The sequence below is a fragment of the Tachysurus fulvidraco genome, chromosome 12 (assembly GCF_022655615.1).
Source record: "Tachysurus fulvidraco isolate hzauxx_2018 chromosome 12, HZAU_PFXX_2.0, whole genome shotgun sequence".
NCBI lineage: Eukaryota > Metazoa > Chordata > Actinopteri > Siluriformes > Bagridae > Tachysurus > Tachysurus fulvidraco.
This window is the reverse complement of record NC_062529.1, coordinates 7,708,340-7,721,882: the sequence shown is the minus strand read 5'-3', so window position 1 is coordinate 7,721,882 and position 13,543 is coordinate 7,708,340. Positions and strand designations below refer to the sequence as shown.

Below are 13,543 nucleotides of genomic sequence, written 5' to 3'. Positions count from 1 at the left end.
TCTGAAATAAATGGACACAGCTGTTTATAAATATGTCTAAACAAGAAATGATGAATTTATAGTATATCTTAATCTTGTACTTATTAAACACTACATAAGTCTGAATGCATAAATATTAACTACACAAACTCCTAGATAATCACCTCATGCTAGCCTGGCACTGGTTAACTTTTATAAATATAAAGTTATATATTATACTTACTTAATTACATATTGTTCTTGTAGATACAACTGTACACCATTTGGAGGCCTTTGTTTGCAAATTTGAAGTGTGCACTGAACTTTTTAAATCCCATTTAAATTCTTTCTAGCCACCCCTCAAATCTTGAACTCGACTCCAGTGGTGAATCAGTGTGTGTGTTGAATCACCTTGGATCACTGTGAGGGTTTTTTTTTTGTATTTGCTTAGTTACTTCTAGTTCCCAAAAGGAAAACAAATGTCATTTTAAACCACAACAACCATGACTGTGATTAAGGCGTTAGGATAAAGGTGAACACCAGGTTGATTAACATGGCATGCATTTTGTGCCACATCACCCAAATTGTCCATCCCCATCAAACCAGTGTGCATTAGTTTCATATAACAACTGGAAATTTGTCAGTTGTGTGTTTTCCTTATATTTGAAATATTTAATTTTAGAGTTAGCTCTTTCCAATTTTTCTTGTCAATAAACAACTGTGGAGGCATGATGGCTTAGAGGTTAGCACGTTCACCTCACACCTCCAGGGTTGGGGGTTTGATTCCCGCCACCGCCTTGTGTGTGTGGAGTTTGCATGTTCTCTCCGTGCCTCAGGGGTTTCCTCCAGGTACTCCGGTTTCCTCCCCCGGTCCAAAGACATGCATGGTAGGTTGATTGGCATCTCTGGAAAATTGTCCGGAGTGTGTGAGTGAATGAGAGTGTGTGTGTGTGCCCTGCGATGGGTTGGCACTCCGTCCAGGGTGTATTCTGCCTTGATGCCCGATGACGCCTGAGATAGGCACAGGCACCCCGTGACCTGAGAAGTTCGGATAAGCGGTAGAGAATAAATTAATGAATGAATAAACAACGGTTCAAGCCTTATCAATGAAACTTATGTCACGGTTCCACACTATTAAATGTAAATATAAACATAATGTGTGTTCCTGTGGGTTGTGTTGTAAGCTTATTGGATATTTTAGTCATGTTAAACGTATTGTACAGATTCCTTGTCTCATGTCTTGTACATTATTGTCTATTGTGCACTGACACTTTTTTCTTATAATGTACTACATGCTGTCAGGGGTGTTTGCTGTTGTTGTACGTGATTGTGAAAAATACTATTTTAGTCTTCTGAAGGCTTGTATATGACCATACAACTTTCTGTTCCCTGTTTCTTTTAGTCCTTACATATGTTATCTGGGCACTAGTTTGGGCACTTCTATACAATCCAAATTTTGGATTACATGAAGTGAAGAGGTATGACACATTAAAACACTGATGTGACTGGGATGTGTATATATCATGTGAAGGTCACATTAGGTGATTTTTAATAACATTTGATCAGTCTAAGTGTCTTTGAGACACATTTCAAGAACTTTCGAGAATTTCGAGAACTTTCCTCATGGTCATATGCTTGAAATAACAGGAGGAAGAGTTAATATAAGACAGATTTCTACGTCTATTCAAATAAACAGAACAAAAACACAGACAAACGCCTGTAGGATTATTGTGTCCTGTATTGTTTTCATATTTGTTGTTCATGTCTCTATTACTTCATATAAAAATCAGCTCGGTCAGACTATATTTCCAGCTTGTTTGTGGACGTGAATGAATGGACAAGTGTGAAACCCCAGAGGTTAAAATCTCGGATCTGGTAAAATCTCGGATCTGGATTTTCCTGCTTTTGGTCCCACATTGACAAGTACCTCAGTATGTTTCGGTGACGTCATCAGGAGCGACCTGCCAAGGTGGAGAATAGGGTTGCCAGATCGATCAGCTATTAAAGAGTTTCCTTCCGCTTTCTAACCCTGAATAAAGTTGTGTTGATTCTGTTTATTATTATTATTATTATTATTATTATTATTATTATTATTATTATTATTATTATTATTAGCAACAACAACAACAACAATAATGACAACAACCAACACAGAGCAAAAGAAAAAGGTTCTATGATGCTTCAGTCATTAGCACTAAATAGGTACTCATTGCAATATCTGTATTGTAAAGAGCAATAAAATATTTGATTATTGCTTATTTATTATTGTTGTTATAAATAATAATAACAATAATAATAATAATTATTATTATTTACAACAACAATTATTTATTATTTTTATTTATTTATTATTGTTATAATAATAATAATAATAATAATAATAATAACAATAATAATAATAACAATAATAATTGTTATTATTATTATTGTTATTATTATTATTTATTATACCAACAATAATAAATAAACAATAATCAAATATTTTATTGCTCTTTACAATACAGATATTGCAATGAGTACGTATTTAGTGCTAATGACTCTGAAGCGTCATAGAACCTTTTTCTTTTGCTCTGTGTGTTGGTTGTTGCCATGTGCAATAAACTCTATTAGCTGAGTTTAATGTTTAAGATTTTGCTTTAACTTTAATAGAGAACATGAGAATGGATGACCTGAGTAGTGTATCAGAACAGTATCAGCGAGTAATAATTGCATCTTGACTCGCACTTGTGCACACACTGAAGAAAATCACCAAGATGCTCCTTCCTTCTATGCCCTTGTTCAAGGCCCTTAACTCTCGACTGCTCAGATTTATACATGAAATAAATGTAAGTTGCTCTACACAAGGATGCCATTGTACGCATCTAATTTACGCACCCTTTCAATCATTTTTGTGACTATGCTCATTGTTAAAGCGAATTCACATCAGCTGCCCTTGTAATCTCTATAAATGAGGATGTTTAAAGTCCATAGGATTATTTAATCAGGTTAAATGTATTGTAGGAAGATGCTGAAGTACAACCTCTTAATGATGCATCTCAATACTACTACTACAACCACCACCATGCTTCTTCTTCCCCTTCTCCTTATTTTTCTACATGAGAGATATTCGATTATTGATAAAATGGTGGCCAGAAGGAATGAGTTATTAATAACTACCTTTATACCAAATTATTTCATATTACTGTTGGTTTAATTGACATGAAATTTTCAATGATACACAACTAAACATGGTCATATTGGCATGTTGATCTTTAGAAAGCTATGCTGTATCTAAATAAATGTGTTATTTAGCCAATATTCATAGCAAAATAGTTATTGTACTGTATGCCTTTAGCATTTTGTTACTGGTTATTAATGTAAACGTTGTGTATGGTGTAATAAACGTGTTTTTTATGGCTAGTTCATTTGGTTAAGTTACAGCCTGAGGTAATTTTTTACACTATTTACACATCATACTGCACCTGGACACTTTAAGGGCAATCTTTAAAAAAAAAAAAAACATACACATTTATGTATATGTATATTTATACATATGTATATACATTATTTCTCCACTTATATTTTCATATTTTATATAGTCTTTTTTATATAGTTTATACTTTTTTTTATTTATCCATCTCATTTTTTTTTTTTTTTTTTTAAATCCTAAATTGCATTCCCTTTTTATGCTTATATACCGAACAGTTGCAAAAAGCATTTGACTGCATGTCGGACCCTGTATGTATGTGTATGTGACAAATAAAATTTGATTTGATTTACATTTTTTTTTTTTTTTTTAGAGATTTGTAAATCTGGCAACCTTAGAGATAGGGTAGAGTGGCGGAGCTGGGAAGGAAGGAAGGAAGGGAGTGTGTGTGTGTGTGTGTTAGTTTGATCCACCTGGATGACAACGGCTGTTGAACTGTACGTTTATTTGTTTAATTGACCGAACAAAATGACTCGGTATTTGAGGTGTAACAGCGTATAATGGGACACCGGTGCTAAAGCGGTTGCTTTTGACTTTTTCGAATGTCAAAGTCAGCGTCGTCTTGGAGACGCGTTTATTCATTTCCTGTTGCTGAACCTTAGCAACTTCCCTTCCCGTCCTCGTTTCGCGTTTGTTTTGGGTAAGTAGTATAGCGTGGTCTAGCGTGTAGACAGCAATAACGTTGCTTTGAACCCGTTAACAGGATAAACTGTGAGGAAAACTTGGTGTTCTGTTCATTTCTGTGTTTTGGAAGCTAAGCTACGCTAGCTGTATGAACCTAGCCGTCCCTTATAGCGACAGCTGCCTGGTTTATCTGTCAGAAAACACACACAGGATTTAACTTCACTAGTAAAGTCACTAGTTGCTCTGAAACACTCCACTTCGGTAATAGTGTGTTAGAAGAGAAGAGACTTTGCGCCCCAGAGCAACTTCCTCTGGATTCAAAGCAGATAATCAAATTGGAAAACCAGGATGTTCTCACGTATACACAGATGGTTAGGCTTCGTCCTAATACGCGTTATCCAATACTAAATAGTGTGGAGCAAATATGACGTCATTTACTGCGTCCACCTGTTCTAACGTGATGATGTGTAGAAGTGGTTAGTGCGATAGTGTGCGGTTTCGGACACAGCCCGTGTCCACTACTGACTTCTGCAGAAGTACAGATAAAATCAGGGGTTTACTTCAGGTTTTTTTTTTTTAAATTGTTGTTATTGCTAGGTTTAGGCTACATGTTAAGGTAAAATGAAATAGGAAAGATCTCTGAAATGTTGAAAAAGTTTAAAAAAAACAACAACAAGCTGAGACAGAGAGAGAGAGAGAGAGCACAAGAAAGTAAAATAGAGGGAGAGTATGTCTCAGAGAGAGAGAGAGTGTGTGTAAGAGAGAGACAAAAAGATAGATAGATAGAGAGAGAATGTGCAAGAGAGTAAAATAGTGTGTGTCAATCAATTAATGAAGTCATCTGTCTATTGTATATGTCTTATATATGACAACAAGCTAATGTTGACACATGTCAAACTTTTAATCATTAATTTTTGATGTACAGTAATGAGGAAGCCACAAGACCTTCTGGTAACAATGGTCTACCAGTTTGTTGTGTGTGTTTTGGAGGCTGGTAGCCTGTCAGAGTAAGCTGGAAAGGTTTTTTTTTATTGAAAGCCTGCAGTGATGTTTAACAGGAATGAATCTGAAATACCCGAATCAAGAGAAAGAAATGACCTCTTCTGTCCTCTTCAGGCCTCATGTGAGCTGTTAAGGATCTACGGGAATTATTTGCTTTTGTACCCGTGACAATTGCAAGTATTTTGTATGTAAAATCTGGTGTTTGTCCTTTAAATGTTTACTGTAGTTATTTGTCTTTGTTGTGTAGGATGTTAAATAGTATTTGGCAACGTGTGTGAAGATGAGTGTGACCTCGTGGTTTCTGGTGAGCAGCTCGGGGACACGGCACCGTCTGCCACGTGAGATGATTTTTGTTGGCCGAGAGGACTGCGAGCTGATGCTGCAGGTGAGACCCTATACACACACACACACACACACACACACACACACACACTATCCTGTTCTCAATGGAACTGGTAGAAAACACAACCCACCATCTGTGTAAAAGAGCACAACACTGCTTCTCCTTTATCTTCATCATCTGACACGATGCAGACGTACACTGCTGAGTTTTAAATACTAAACACCAAATCTCCCTCCATTGTGTTTCAGTTTAACACAAGAAGACATTTTTGTGTTAATTGAAATGCTAGTTGCACCACCCACTAATAAACATTATTTCTATGGCAACCAGCAGTAGAAATGCCTACTGTAGACTTCATAGTAAAGAAGGATAAGAGCTCCGAGGGTTTTGTGGCAAACTTACAGAGGTTTAATGATGTGATCATAATGCATTTTAAAATAGAATTTCTATTTTAAACCTGCCAATGAAGTCACGTGGTTTAAGATGAAGTGCCTGTTGTTAAAACGAAAATATTTGCATCATGACCTGTTATTACATGCTGCCTCGACATCAACAGGATTCATCGTAGATGCTAGATCATAAACAAAAAAATGGCAGAATGCCAACGTCTGAGTCGGCCGGAATAAAGTTTGGACACAGAAGATAAAGCTCTAGCCATAGAGGACACTTTAGAAATTAATTGGCCGATTTTCATTCATTCTGTATACAAATGAAAGCGAATGTCTCCAGTGATCACACGATCACATTCACTCAGTGCTTCCAAAGTTCAAATCCACCTTTAAGTAGGTGATCATTATGTGGCTCTTTATTTAGTCACATATTCATTACAGCACAGTGAAATCCTTTCTTGCTCAAGGGCCCAACAGTGGCAGAGCTGGGGCTTGAACCCAGATACGTTGATCAACATTCCAAAGAACTACCCCACTTATTGCAGTGTCTTCAGGATTTATCAGTAAAATGAATGCAAAATCATTACAACATCAAATCAATTAAAAACGTCATTACAACACAAATTTGTCCAAAGCCCTCTTGAGTTCATGTGTGTTGAACAAGAATACGGTTATCATAGGTATCATAGTGATCAAATAGTTTTCAACAACATCAGCTACAGAAACACAGAAATCCTGCAGGCACTGCTTATTGTATCCACTGTAGCTGCCGTGATGGCAGAAGAAGTAGCTCCACAGTTGACATCATCAGTCAGAATTCAGTTTCTTTATTTTCAATGAATTCAATTCAATTTTAATCACACATTTATTGCTTGAGTACATTGTTTTCATGATATTGTAAGTTTTGCCTTTATACCAGTTTCAGTAGGTTTAGATTATAGACCTAGACATTCCAATCAGTAATAGACCTAAACCTCTTTTTTGCTCTTTCTTTCTACACTCTCTCTCTCTTTTACACACACTGTCTATCTGCCTCTCTGTTTAACTCTGTCTCTTTTACACACACAAAAACTCTCTGTCTCTCTCTCGGACACAACACACACACGCGGCTCTCTCTTACACACCGCTCCGCCTCGCGCGCGCGCGCGCGGCGCGCGCGTCGCGCGCCGCGGGGGACGCGCGGAACCCGCGGCGCTAGGGAGGCGCGCGGGACGGGTTCGGGACGCGCAGGGGGACGCGCGCGCGCGCACACACACACGCGCGAGGGGACGCGCGCAAAGGCGCGCGCGCGAGCGCGCGCGAGCGCGCGCGAGTACACAGACCGCGCGAGCGACAGAGCGCGCGCGCAGCGCGCGCGGAACAGACCGCGCGAGAGCGAGAGACAAGAGCGAGACGAGCGCGCGGACGGACGACAGAGAGAGCGCGGCGCGAGAGCTCTCCCTCATCTCTCTCACTTCCTCTCGCTCTAGCTTCTCAGATATCTCCTATATCTCTCTCTCTCTCTCTCTCTTACACATACCCCTCTCTCTCTCCTCTCTCTCTCTCTCTCTCTCTCTCTCTCTCTCTCTCTCTCTCTCTCTCTCTCCTCTCTCCTCTCTCTCTCTCTCTCTCCTTCCCTCCCTCCCTCTCCCCTTTTCCTTTGTCTTTGTATTCCACACTGGAAACTGCTCTGGCTTTTTAAACTGTTTATTCACTTTATTTTTCCCTCTCTCTGTGGTTAGATGAGAAAGTGTTCCTCATTACAGAGGTTAGCTGAATTTAAAACACACCTGATGCTTTTTACTCACTGCTACACAAACCTCAGCCTCTCCATTGTTTGTTTATTTTTTCACATGCTTACTCTTTATGCTCAGGTGAACACTGGTATGTTCCTAGCATGCCTCTCAGCCACAAGCCTCTGGTTGTGCTAAATCATGTCAACATATGAAACAATGCCCCAGAACTCTAACAGCAACTGTGGTTTAGATCCATGTAACATGATGCTCCTGTTTGTTTGTAGTGACAAGTTACAATGTCTGGAATGATGATTGTTTGAGTTAAATTAGACTAAATTGCTCCACTTGGCTATAAAAATCCTACACACAGTGTTTTGTTGTTTTTTTCTTGCACATTCTGAGTGTTTTTTGTAATATATATATATATATATATACACAACTGAAATACATCCTGTCTCCACCTTTATTGTGATGGAGCAACTAATAAATTTAAGGGAAAATGTTTTAAAGGGAAACAAAACATTTATTTTTCGTGTGTGTCAATATGTGGTAGCATTAAATGCTAGAAAAGCTTCAATTCATTGCCTTTTTCTGCTTTTTAAAGTGCAGAACAATAAGCGGGACACAGTAAGTAGAAGCTCGAGGATGTTTCAGAGCTGTGTACGCTTCTCCGGCTCTGGCTACAAACTCACACAGGCGTCTCTGATGAGCTCTAATGAGGCTGCAAATGAGTTTGGCTCCAGAGCACAGCTTTCCCTTAATGTGTGGAAGATAAGCCTAGAAAAGATAACGCAAATCAAACCGTGTGTGTGGAACTGCGCTTCTTTCCTCTAGGCAGTAGCTAATACTTTGAAGTCCTTTGTTGAAGTCTCAGGAACAGAAAATGAATTTATTTTGATCTATTACTTGTTGGTCTCCCGTGTAACTGTGTGCTGCTTTGCATTTGCTGCATGTAGATCATGGACTGGTAAGCTAGGAACTGACTAAATTCTGTAATTGTGAATTAGTTATTTAGTGGTTAAGGTGTGGCATTACTGATCAGAAAGGTTCTGAGTTTAAATCCCAGGCACAACAAGTTGCCACTTCTGGGCCCCTGAGCAACGCCCTTAACCCTCAATTACTCAGTTGTATAAAAATGAGATAAAAATGTTAGTCGCTCTGGATAAGGGTATCTGACATATGCCGTATGTGTAAACAGTTAACTAAGATTAATATTATGTTTTTGGCAGATGAGCCATGTTGTTAGTTTTCCAATTACACAAGAAAGAGTTAAAATTATGAACCCATGAAAGTTGTAGAAACTCAGTCCTTTCTAACTCTGTGTAATTAGTCCTGTAGCTTGTCTTCGGTCTAATGAGCTGCTTCAGCTAAATAATTTCCATAAAAACACGGGATCAGATGCATCGCGACAGATCAGTACGATTAAGGCTTCAGAAGCCTTAATCGTACATGTTCAGGAGACTGGAGTTACTGAACTTTCTTGCTCTATGTCCAATGCCTTGTTCACAAGATTGTTTCCTTTATTTTATAGCGTATAGCTTTCGCTCAATGTTTTTCTTGTCACCTTGAGATCAATAATGTTTATCTGTATAAGTGGGGCATTGGTGGCTCATGTGGTTAAGGCACTGGGTTTTTGATCGGAGGATCAGGGTTCAAGCCTTGGCTCTGACAAGCTGCCACTTTTGGGCCCATGAGCAAGGCCCTGAACCTTCTCTTCCCCAGGTGCTGTATCATGGCAGAACCTGAGCTTTGACCCCAACCACCAAAGTTGCGATATAAGAAGAAAGAATTTCACAGTGCTGTAATGTCTTTGTAACAAAATAATCGCTTCTATTCTACTTATTCTTGGTTCCCATTGAGCTCTAGTCTGCCAGTTCACAAGCCTGCTACACTATATGGCTAAAGTTTGTACACCTGTCAGTAACACACACGCACATTTGTGGTTCTTCTGCAGTGTTTTGCCCCAAAGCTGTAAGTACACAATTGTTCAGTATGCATTTGTATGCCATAGCATTAAGATTTCCCGTTATGCTTATTAAGAGGCCCTTATCAGCACTACAATGCCTCCGTGCACAAAGCAAGCTCCACAAAGGACAACACTGACCTCAACTCCATCAAATACCTCTGGCATGAACTGGCACACCAGACTTTCTTGTTCAACATCAGTGCTTGACCTCACTTACACTCGTGTGACTGAATGAGCACTGATCCCTACAGCTATTTTCCAGTTTTAAGTGGAAAGCTCTTCCAGAACCTTGACATGAGGGGAGGGAGGGCATTAAATCTCACATGGGATGTTGGTGTGGTGCTCAGGTGTATATACATGCGCGCACACACACACACACACACACACACACATGCACACACACACACACTTTTGGTTGTATATCTATTGAATGTCTTTTGTGTTTTGCAGTTAGTTCCTGGGGGATATTTGAAATATGGCAAGTTACTAAACCCTGTGTGTGTGTGTGTGTGTGTGTGTGTGTGTTTGTGTGTTTTGTTTTTTCCATAGTCTCGCAGTGTGGACAAACAGCATGCTGTAATCAACTATGACCCGGTCAGAGATGAGCACCTTGTTAAAGACCTGGGCAGTCTGAATGGGGTGAGTTCATGTGGAAGCCACACATCATTTGCCTTTACTGTGTGTGTGTGTGTGTGTGTGTGTGTGTGTGTGTGTGTGTGTGTGTGTGTGTGTGTGTGTGTGTGTGTGAATAAATGAATTAGTTAAACCATCGTACATGTGGAACCTCCAGTGTATGTGCCAAGTCCCATATTCTGGCTAGTCGGAAGCTTAACTGACTACGGAAAAGAAAAGTGCTAGCTGATGTAATATAATAACGTGTGATGAAATCATCTACGTTACATTTACAGCATTTGGCAGGCGTCTTTATCCAGAGCGACCTACAGAAGTGCTTAAGTCTCTATCATTGGATACATTAACTCTGGTTCACTAGGTTACGTACTTAAGATACCATGAGTCTAAAACACTGTTCAAGGTTTTTTTTTAATAAACATATATGCATCAAACAACGAAGTAAGTGCTAGTTGAAGTGTTTCCTGAATAAGTTAGTCTCCAACTGTCGTTTGAAAATAACCAGTGACTCAGCTGTCTGGACCCCCAGGGGAAGTTCATTCCACCACCTCGGTGCCAGAACAGAAGAGAGTCTTGTAGTATACTTGCCTCTTAACCTGAGAGATGGTGGGACATGTGAAGCAGTGCTGGTAGATCAGAGGGTGCGGGGTGCAGTGCGAGGAGTGATGAGGGCCTTGAGGTAAGAGGGAGCTGGTCCATTTTTGGCTTTGTTTGGCCAGCATTAGTGTTTTGAATCTGATGGATGCAGCTACCGGAAGCCAGTGGAGGCATCGCAGCAGCGGGGTGGCAAGCGAGAACTTAGGCAGGTTGAAAACAAGCCGTGCAGCTGCATTTTGGATCATTTGCAGAGGACGCAATCCTCAAATAATATACATAACTTTTTTTTTAGTCACATCTTTTTCATCACGTTTTCATTGTTGATAAAATCTCAGCAAGATGTTAGCCAACATTTCAGTCATGAGTTCTAGTGTTGTCATCAACACGTACTGAAGATATTCTTCATTCCTGCTAGCGTCTTTCTCATCTCTCAGTGTGTTTGACTGTAAGGTGACTGCATGTTTGCTAGAAGATCAGTTAGCAAGCCAGTGGATTTTTGACCTGCAGCTTAGTTTGCCTTTTCCATGCCTTATCATTGTTTCCATGTAATCTATCCTCCATGCATTCTAATTCCCCTGGCTAAGAACAAGAAGGTGCACAGTAAAGTCGGTAAAAAGAAAAGTTTGTATTGTTTTTTTTCTTCTCACATGAATCTGTCTGTTGCTTGTGCTGGTGATTTGTTCAGTCCTGGGGTTTGAACTGTGTACTTCAGGTTACATCACAAGTATTGTAGCTGTGTTTTATCTCTGTGCCTGAAGTAGCTCATTATTGATTTATTGATCAGTGCTGAATGTTTAGTATGTGGGAGCAGCCAGTTGTTAGTTTTTTTTTATTTTTTTAAACAGTTGTCTATGATCTCCTGGCAATGGGAGAGTTGAACCTTACTTTTGGAGCTACACTTACACTGATGCTGTGCTGGTTTGTTTGTTTCTTTGTGGAATTTATTTTATTTTTTTAACATTTGCATGAACTTCGAATTGGGGGCTTCCAAGGCCAAGAGCGTTCAAAAACACCTTCACAGAAATGTTTGTCTGTTCACTCCTTTTTCTTTTTATTCTGAATGTGTTTTTAATTCTCTATCGATGAATACCTTAACACTGGAGCACTAGGTTACAAACGTATTAGCCTAAAACTCATCATCCACCGGAGATGCAGTGACGCTCAGGCGTGTGTTCAGTACAGGACACAGCAGAAAGCACATATAACACTTCTTTCTTGTCAATATTATTTTAAAACATTAAGAAAGTCAATAAGCAGCAGTTAATAGGTTGCTTTTTTTTCTCCGCTCCTTTCTGACAGCCTTTATTAAACTGGCACACACTGTGATTAACACCTTAATGAACACCGCAATTGAACTTTCACTGGAACAAAGGCTAACAAACCTCACACACCCGGCTTTACAGCCTGCCGAGGCTCCATTAAGTGTTTACCTCACCTCCTATTATACAACTGTTTCCTGCATGACGACACAACCTTAAATGCAGGGTTCTGTATCGTTAGGTGTTTGGTTGACAAGTTAAACTACTAGTCAGTGATTCTCCCCCTGACACACACACACACACACACACACACACACACACACCATCTTATTTTCCGTTAAATTAATTTTGACTTTTCTGAGGGAAATAATATAATAGAACCCTCACCAGTCATAAGTGGCTCCCTCAGATCTACCAGCACGGCTCGACTGCTCTCAACATCTCTCAAGGATTATTATTTTTTTTGTTTGTTTCCATCCCTCACTGAACATTCATGCAGACAGTGACGATGTGTTCGTGTCAATTTTTCAATCATCTGATTTTACAAAATTTCTCATGAGGAACAACTAGAAGTTAATGGACAATACAAAGTTTGCATTTAAGTTCTCAGTAATTGTTCTAACTTTTAATGATGTTGCTGATAAGAGGAGAATAAATGTTTCCACCACTTCAGGCTTGAGTAGAGTCTCACAAGTCTCAGCTGAATGGTGGCTTTTTAGGCGATGCCTAAAATAAATAAATAAATAAATAAATAAATAAATAAATAAATAAATAAATAAATAAATAAATAAATAAATAAAACGATGTAATACCTTTACAAATCATTTGTGAAATGTCCATTTTTTTTAAAGAAGAATAAGAAAACAGCATATTTTAATCACTTTCTTATCATTAGCACCTATTTATTTAATCAAAATTTCGATCCCGTTTTTCTCTTTTTGACCCAAAACTGAAAGCCATTTCATATAAAAAGGATTTCGATAGCTTTCCTAATAAACCTTGTTAACTGATGTTAACTATATGCTAATGTTAGTCAAGTTCTACATACACGACGCAAGTGATGTATGAGCTGGAAGGAGGGGGCGGGGCTTCCAAGGCCAAGAGCGTTCAAAAACACCTTCACAGAAATGTTTGTCTGTTCACTCCTTTTTCTTTTTATTCTGAATGTGTTCTTTTGGCATTTTTTATTTCTTTTTTTCCTCTAGATTTTAATGTTCTTAATATGCTTTCAGTGTGTTTCATCAGATACTCTTTAGATTCATTCTGAAGCTCCTATATAAATGTGTACAGATGGCAGGTCTCCATGCATCAAAGTTTCGAAGGCTTCAAAGCTTCATTTAACAGTATATAGTGTAGTTACGTATTCTACAGAGAGAGGGCTTGGTGGACATTACATCTACATTTACGCCATTTGGCAGACACCCTCATCCAGAGCAATGTACAACAGTGATTTTAAGTCTTTATTGATGAATACATTAACACTGGATCACTAGGTTACAGACTCATCATACCATTAGCCTAAAAAACTGTTCAGGGTTCCACAAACAGGAAAAAAGTGCTAGTTTATGTATTTCAGGAAGACGTAGGTCACCAC

The 13,543-nt window shown here is 38.9% G+C and overlaps 1 protein-coding gene across 5 annotated transcripts in view; it reads left to right on the top strand.

Moving 5' to 3' along the window:
- Positions 1-3,753: 3,753 nt before the first annotated feature.
- The window catches only part of cep170ba (centrosomal protein 170Ba), a 31,697-nt gene continuing 21,907 nt past the window's right edge, over positions 3,754-13,543 (top strand). For 2 of the 5 annotated variants that reach the window (XM_047821450.1, XM_047821447.1), the window contains exons 1-3: positions 3,770-4,064; positions 5,298-5,435; positions 10,013-10,102. In XM_047821450.1, coding sequence (XP_047677406.1) covers positions 5,331-5,435; positions 10,013-10,102 — 195 coding nt within the window. In that variant the 5' untranslated portion in view covers positions 3,770-4,064; positions 5,298-5,330. Of the gene's footprint in view, positions 4,065-4,915; positions 5,172-5,297; positions 5,436-10,012; positions 10,103-13,543 lie in introns of those variants that run through there. The other 3 variants (XM_047821448.1, XR_007144512.1, XM_047821449.1) reach the window with 3 other exon arrangements.